The sequence below is a fragment of the Aquarana catesbeiana genome, linkage group LG03 (genome assembly GCF_042186555.1).
Source record: "Aquarana catesbeiana isolate 2022-GZ linkage group LG03, ASM4218655v1, whole genome shotgun sequence".
Classification (NCBI taxonomy): Eukaryota; Metazoa; Chordata; class Amphibia; order Anura; family Ranidae; genus Aquarana; species Aquarana catesbeiana.
The window spans coordinates 332,902,340-332,910,735 of record NC_133326.1 but is presented as its reverse complement, the minus strand read 5'-3'; the positions used below and the strand labels follow the sequence as shown (position 1 = coordinate 332,910,735).

At 41.9% G+C, this 8,396-nt stretch overlaps 1 protein-coding gene across 1 annotated transcript in view; it reads left to right on the top strand.

Annotated features, from left to right (window-relative positions):
* Nucleotides 1–24: 24 nt before the first annotated feature.
* CFAP43 (cilia and flagella associated protein 43) overlaps nt 25–8,396 on the top strand; it is a 130,102-nt gene continuing 121,730 nt past the window's right edge. The window contains exon 1 of the mRNA XM_073620531.1: nt 25–172. Coding sequence (XP_073476632.1) covers nt 141–172 — 32 coding nt within the window. The 5' untranslated portion in view covers nt 25–140. The remainder of the gene's footprint in view (nt 173–8,396) is intronic.

Sequence of the window (8,396 nt, the reverse complement as noted above, 5' to 3'; positions counted from 1 at the left end):
CGGCGCACGCGCAGGTTGTGTTCCGTAAAGGGACCAATCCCTCGCACGTGTGCTAATCCAATAGGGAGTGATGTTTAGTGTTTCCTAGCAACTCTATGTATGTTCTGTAGTGGTGCTGTAGCTAGCCCTTCAGGGACATCATGGACCCCTCCAGCTGCCCTCTACAAGTCAGGTAAATGCATTATAGACACATAGCTCCCAACTGTCCCTGATTTCGAGGGACTCTCCCTGATTTGGAGCAATGTCCCTCTGTCCCTCATTCCTCCTCAGTTGTCCCTCATTCTGGTCTGATCTATATAGATGTATATAAAATGCACTTTTTATCTATCAAAACGTGTTTCCCAGCGCTAAACCTTTCATCTGATTTCTAAATTGCTGCATTTGTAATTTCCACAAGCCAATATAAATGAATAGTAGTGGTAAAAAAAGAGCACTTGTGGGTTTAACCAATCTAGTTTTTTGTACAATTCTCCTTTAAGGGGTGTGGCAAGGGGCGTGTCCTATGTCTGCATACTTTTGATGATAGGTGTCCCTCATTCCCATCTCAGAAAGTTGGGAGGTATGGACAGACAGCTCCTATGTAAATGTCTGTGTCACTCAAATCCACTTTTCCTGAAAATGTCAGCTCTATCTAATAGAATTACACAGCTGACAGCATTCCCTATTCTCTCTGCAATCAGATCACCTCTGATCACCCCTAGACTTTCCTTGTTTTATTCTATAAACTTCTGTAAATAAATATATTATTGTACTATTTTATTTTAACTTGTGTTCTATTTTTGCACTAAATTTGTGATCAGACTCTAAAAATAAAAGGTTACACGAAGCCAAAACTTTTTTTTTAGTTTTCTTTGGATTGAGAAGAAAATGATTAAACTAGTGTTGCACAGAAATCTGTGCTAATACTAAGCATTTACTTGTTCTCTTGCAAATGCTCCAATAGTGAAACCGATACCTTCAAGTACGCAGACCCTAACCACCACCCTTTTACACAGGCAATCCGCCCGGTGGACTCCGCTTTGCTCAGAGGGGCAATCGATCCACTGATCCCCACTAAGCAGGCGGATGGCAGGTCCGTCTCCGCTCCCTGTGCTGAGACAGACCTGTCAGAGTCTCCTCTATAGGGAGATGAAAATGGACACTTTGTAAAAAGTGTCCAGTGCGATTTTGTGCATATTTTTAAAGCGCATGACACTATTAATCGCACCTGAACTGGACTGAAAATCGCACCTGACTCTTTTAAAAATCGCACTGCAGCCGGCCTGTACATATGTAAACTATCTCCATAGAAAGCTGGCTTGGTTCATATGTCATGCGAATCAGATTGCAATTCAAAGCGCAATAGATAGTATAATAATTATTTAATAATAAAATAAACAGAACCACATAAAATTAGTATTAGATTAACCACTTCAGCTCCGGAAGGTTTTACCCCCTTCCTGACCAAAGGACCTTTTACAATTTGGTACTGTATCGCTTTAAATGGTAATTAGGCAGTCATTCAATGCTGTACCCAAACTAAATTTGCGTCCTTTTTTCCCACAAATAGAGTTTTCTTTAGGTGGTATTTGATCACCTCTGCGGTTTCTATTTTTTTGCGCTATACACAAAAAAAGAGCAATCATTTTGAAAAAAAAAACAATATTTTTTACTTTTTGCTATAATAAATATCCCCAACAATATTTTTAAAAAAACAAATTTCTTCACCAGTTTAGGCCAATATATATTCTTCTACATATTTTTGGTAAAAAAAAAAAAAAAAATCGCAATAACAGTATATTGATTGGGTTGTGCAAAAGTTATAGCGTCTACAAACTATGGGAAAGATTTATGGCATTTTTATTTTTTCTTACTAGTAATGGCGGTGATCTGCGATTTTTATCAGTATTGCGACATTTTGGGCAGACAGATCGGACACTTTTGACACATTTTTGGGACCATTGACATTTATACAGCGATCAGTGCTATAAAAATGCACTGATTACTGAGTAAATGACACTGGTAGGGAAGGGGTTAACACTAGGGGGCGATCAAGGGGTTAAATGTGTGTTCCCTCAGTGTGTTCTAACTGTATGGGGATAGGACTGAGTAGGAGAGGAGACATTTTGCTGTTCCTACTTACTAGGAACAAATGATATGTCTCCTCTCCTCTGACAGCACAGGGATTTGTGTGTTTGCATACACAAATCCCCGTGCTGGCACTCGTGCATGCGATCGTGCGTGGCCGGTGGCGATCGTGTCAGTGGGCCACGTGCATCGGGGCCCCACCATGCAGCGGGCGTGCGCTCGCGCCCTCTGGAGGCTCCTGAAGGAACCCAATACCTGTACGGGTTGCGCGCAGCGGTGCCATTGTGCTGTAGTATATGTACGCGAGCCGGTCGGGAACCTGTTAATATATTAGCTCATTTATTGTTGTGTCACATGGCACTAAAAATAGAAATTGGTAATTAGTATCAGCAAGTACTTGGAAAAAGTATTGGTACCCGTACTCAGTCTTAGAAAACTGGTGTCAGTGCATCCCAAGGTTAAACCATTTGTAAGTGTATGTTTTGCTGTGTGTGTCCCATTGGGGAGATTTCACTTCACTTCCTGTCCTGGAGGCACAACAGAAAGCGAGAGTAAATCTTTACAAAGTGAATAGAATAGATTTGTCACCAGAACAGGTCCCCATTGGAAGATTTACCCTCACTTCTCATTTTGGTGACATTGGATTACCCAGCATTTGCTGTTTTGGTTACAAAGTTAATGAGAGCGAATCTCTCCAGCAGAGACAAAGACAGCAATACAAATCTTCAAAGGTTCTAATCCTTCCACATTCTCTCAAAAAGTGGAATAAAAGTTTTGGCTTTGCATACACCTGAATGCTTTTGCTATAATCAGAGGCCAGTATACAGGAAACATGGTGGTGTACAAAGAATTAGTGGGTTTAGCAACTTGGTGCGCAACCTGCGTTACCTTAACATACACTCCACAATCAGTCCGCATGAACAGGTTTGCGATTTAGATGCGGTGCGGGTTTGCAGTGGATTCACTGTGAATTGGCACTGCATCTAGTGTGAACCAGCCCTTAATCTATCTAGTGGTGACATATACAGCAACCAACCACTCACCACCAAAAAAAAAGGCATTAGATACACTTTAATGCCGCGTACAGACGATCGGACATTCCAACAACAAAATCGTGGATTTTTTTTCCGAAGGATGTTGGCGCAAACTTGTCTTGCATACACACGGTCACACAAATGTTGTTGGAAATTCCGAACGTCAAGAACGTGGTGACGTACAACACCTACGACGAGCCAAGAAAAAGGAAGTTCAATAGCCAGTGCGGCTCTTCTGCTTGATTCCGAGCATGCGTGGAATTTTGTGCGTCGGAATTTCCGACAACAAGTTATGTTGTCAGAAAATTTGAGAACCTGCTCTCAAACATTTGTTGGAAATTCCGACAGAAAATGTCCGATGGAGCATACACACGGTCAGATTTTCCAAAAACTAGCTCACATCGAACATTTGTTGTCGGAATGTCCGATCGTCTGTACGCGGCATACGGCTCCATTCACAGCAATGTGCTTTTTCATGCTTATTGCAGAAATGCAAGACATTTTTCTAACATGGGTTCCTATGGAACACATTCACATCAATGCATTTTTGTGCCTCTGCATTTTTGGAAAGGGTCAGGGAGATTTTTAAACGCCAAACGGTGCTTTTTTTTAGTTTTTGGTTCAAAAGACTTCAATAGAAAAGCATGTAGTGTGTTTTTACCAAATTTTTACTGTGATTTTGCCGCATTATGCATTTTGCGTTTTTAAATCTGCCCAAAAACAAATTTGCTTAAAAAAAAAAAAAAGTGCAAAAAAACACTAATCACAGCAAAAATTGCTGAGGAATTGTCCCCTAAATGCTGCTGAGAATCTGACACTTCTAGGAATGCAGATATCCCACATCTCTATGTAGTGGTCATTGACTTCACATCACTACTATGTCCTATAGTAATGTGGAAGTTGGCAGAAGGAACCAGTGAGAGCAATGCAAGATACAGGAGATTGGTGCTCCCAGAAGTGTCAGCTTCCCAGCCAACTCGGCAACTAAGTGGTGTTCTGTGGCATGGGCAGCAGGAGAGATTTATGTTGCCTTGAAAAAGTATTCACACCCCTTGACATTTTCCACATTTTGTCATGTTACAACCAAAAACGTAAATGTATTTTATTAGGATTTTATTATGTGATAGACCAACACACATAATTGTGAAGTGGAAGGAAAATGATAAATGGTCTTCCATTTTTTTTTACAATTAAATATTTGAAAAGTGTGGCATGCATTTGTATTCAGCCCTCCCCCCCAGTGCCAATACTTTGTAGAACCACCTTTCACTGCAATTACAGTTGCAAGTCTTTTTGGGTATGTCTCTACCAGCTTTGCAGAGTGACATTTTTGCCCATTCTTCTTGCCCATAGTTCAAGCTTTGTCAGATTGGATGGAGAGCGTCTGTGAACAGCATATTTCAAGTCTTGCCACAGATACTCAATTGGATTTAGGGCTGGAATTTGACTGGGCTATGCTAACACATGAATATGCTTTGATCTAATCCATTCCATTGTAGCTCTGGCTATATATTTAGGGTCGTTGTCCTGCTGAAAGGTGAACCCCCGCCCCAGTCTCAAGTCTTTTGCAGACTCTAACAGGTCTTCTTCTAAGATCGCCCTGTATTTGGCTCCATCCATCTTCCCATCAACTCTGACCAGCTTTCCCGTCCCTCCTGAAGAAAAGCATCACCGCAACATGATGCGGCCACCACCATGTTTCACAGTGAGGATGGTGTGTTCAGGGTGATGGGCAGTGTTAGCTTCCACCACACATAGCTTTTTGATTTTAGGCCAAAAAGTTCAATTTTGGTCTCATCTGACCAGAGCACCTTCTTCCACATGTTTACTTTCTTTTAACAATGGCTTTTTTCTTGCCAATCTTTCATTAAGGCCAGATTTGTGGAGTGTACAACTAATAGTTGTCCTGTGGACAGAATCTCCTACTTGAGCTGTGGGTCTCTGGAGCTCCTCCAGAGTTAACATGGGCCTCTTGGCTGCTTGCCTGATTAATGCCCTCCTTGCCCGGCCTGTCAGTTTAGGTGGACGGTCATGTCTTGGTAGGTTTGTAGTTGTGCCATACTCTTTCCATTTTCAGATGATGGATTGAACAGTGCTCCGTGAGATGTTCAAAGCTTCAGATATTTTTTTATAGCCTAACCCTGCTTTAAGCATCTCCACGACTTTATCCCTGACCTGTCTGGTGTGTTCTTTGGCCTTCATAATGCTGTACATTCACTAAGGTTCTCTAACAAACCTCTGAGGACTTCACAGAACAGCTGTATTTATACTGAGATTCAGTTATACACAGGTGGTCTCTATGTATTAATTAGGTGACTTCTGAAGCCAATTGGTTCCACTCGATTTTAGTTAGGGGTATCAGAGTAAAGGGGGCTGAATACAAATGCCCACCACACTTTTCACATATTTATTTGTAAAAAAAATGTGAAAACTATTTATCATTTTCTTTCCGCTTCATAATAATGTGCCACTTTGTGTTGGTCTATCACATAAAATCCCAATAAAATACATTTACGTTTTTGGTTGTAACATGACAAAATGTGGAAAATTTCAAGGGGTATGAATACTTTTTCAAGGCAACTACATTTCTTATTTATTTATTTTGGGTATTTATAGCACCGTCAACTTACACAGTGCTTTACATATATACTGTAAATTCACAGCAGTATCTGCCCTAAAGAGCTTACAATCTAAGGGCCCTAACTCACATTCATACATACACATACTAGGGCCAATTTAGACCGGAGCCAATTAACCTACCAGCATGTCTTTGGAGTGTGAGAGGAAACCCATGCAGGCATAGGGAGTATCGAGTAAGGCTCACCCTACTCTGCACATGCTCAGTTTCTCTCTATTCTCGGCACTGTGCCTAAACTCAGAGCCGTCATAGTCCGATCAGCACACTCTGAGGGGGGAGGTGGAGGAATGACACAGACTGTGTCAAGGGAACACAGATTAGGGAGGTGACAGGACAAACTCTGCTGCCTGGGAGACACAAAAGAGTAAGGTATGCCATACATTATGCAATTTTCTTTCCTTCAACCATAGAAAAGAATGGAAGAAAATTGCTCAATTCCCCCATTAACACAGTCAGTGTTGATTAGAGAATCACTCCCACGGAGCTGTTGTATTCTGACAGAGGTTTTCCAGCCATCAGAATACAATGATCATTGCTGGCAGCTATAGCTACTGGCAGTGATTAAATGAAAAAAACAAAAAACTGAAAGGTTGATGGATCAACTTCAGTACAACCAGCCTGCCCATAGATGGATCGCAATTCATCTGGTTCTAGCTGAACCGGCGGCATATCAATCAGTTTATGGACGGCTTTAGGCTCCATTCACACTTGTTTGATTTGTCATGCTACTTTGGACATCAAAGTCACATGACAAATCGCACCCCATTCATTTCAATGGCACCTGTTAAAATCGGTGCGACTTTGAAAAAGTGCCTGCACTACTTTGGTGTGACTTTTGATTCGACTGTGATCTGTAGAAAGTCAGATCAAAATGACACCAAAAGTCACATCAAAGTCACACTTAATGTGAATGGAGCCCTAAACTTTCAAGGAGAGTATCTTATCTCCCTGATATTCTCTCCTTTTTCCCTCATCAGCAGCCTGTGAACTTCAGCACTGTAAAGCCTCTGTCATCCTTCCGCTATATCTGTGCTAAGACATTCATTCAAGGCTGGAAATGTGCATTGTTTAAAAGTGAAGTATTGGATTTGTTTTTAATCATACTTGCCTAGCCGATTCTACATCTGTCCCCCGCTGGCTCTAACACTGAGAACTGAGCGATCAAACACCACCGATTTTGTACAGGTCAAAAGGTCACCAATGTAAAAAGCAGAAAAATGCCCAAATCTGCCTAAAAAAAGAGTTCCAGAACTTGTTTGAGCTTCAGGCGTTTTGGAGCTTCTGGCTTCAGGCGTTTTGGAGTGGAGATGTGAACCATCTCCATAGAGAATAATTGATTTTTTTCCCCTCCAGCGTTTTGCAGCTTGAGGCTTCAAGATACAAAACGCTTAGGTGTAAATGGGGCCTTAGTGTTGTGACTCTTATCCATATACTGTCACCAAGGCTAATCTTTATGAATATCACCCGATGAGTGTGAGTAAATTGCCTACTCACCAGATGGACATGACCTCTTTAACTAAAAAGAAGGTCCCAACAGGCAGTTTGGATATATCAGTGAACTTGCTGATAAACCAATGGAGCTGTAGCTGGAAATCTTTGCAATAGCATTCTCCTCTCCACCACAGGTAGACCGTTAAAGATAAACATAAAACGGGACCATAGTGTGATACAGTTTTATAAAAAAACAAAAAGCCAAATGGCTGCTCACAGTTTAAGGTGCCTTTTCCCGGCACTGGGGATAACAGCATGTAATGCCCTGTACACACGGTCGGATTTTCTGACGGAAAATGTGTGATAGGACCTTGTTGTCGGAAATTCCGACCGTGTGTAGGCTCCATCACACATTTTCCATCGGATTTTCCGACACACAAAATTTGAGAGCAGGATATAAAATTTTCCGACAACAAAATCCGTTGTCGGAAATTCCGATCGTGTGTACACAAATCCGACGGACAAAGTGCCACGCATGCTCAGAATAAATAAAGAGATGAAAGCTATTGGCCACTGCCCCGTTTATAGTCCCGACGTACGTGTTTTACGTCACCGCGTTCAGAACGATCGGAATTTCCGACAACTTTGTGTGACCGTGTGTATGCAAGACAAGTTTGAGCCAACATCCGTCGGAAAAAATCCATGGATTTTGTTGTCGGAATGTCCGAACAAAGTCCGACCGTGTGTATGGGGCATAACACTGGGTGTATGATCCGCAGCCGCCCAGCCTCCGCTCGGTATCTGGCGTGCGTTCTACCGCTGTGGTGATTGAAAACCGGAAGTGACGTGACCGGGATGCGATGATATATCCAAACTGCCTGTTGTGACCTTCTTTTTAATTAAAGAGGTCATGTCCATCTGGTGAGTAGCCAATTTACTCATCGGGTGATATTTATAAAGATTAGCCTTGGTGACGGTATATGGATAAGAATCACAACACTAATGCCGCGTACACACGACCGGACTTTCCAGCAGAAAAGGTCCAACGGAATCATTCCGTCGGACATTCCGATCGTGTGTGGGCTTCATCTGACTTTTTCTTTCTAAAATTCTGACGGACCTAGAAATAGAACATGTTTCAAATCTTTCCAACGGAATCAGTTCCTATCGGGAAAACTGCTCGTCTGTATGCTATTCCGACTGACCAAAAATGATGCAAGGGCAGC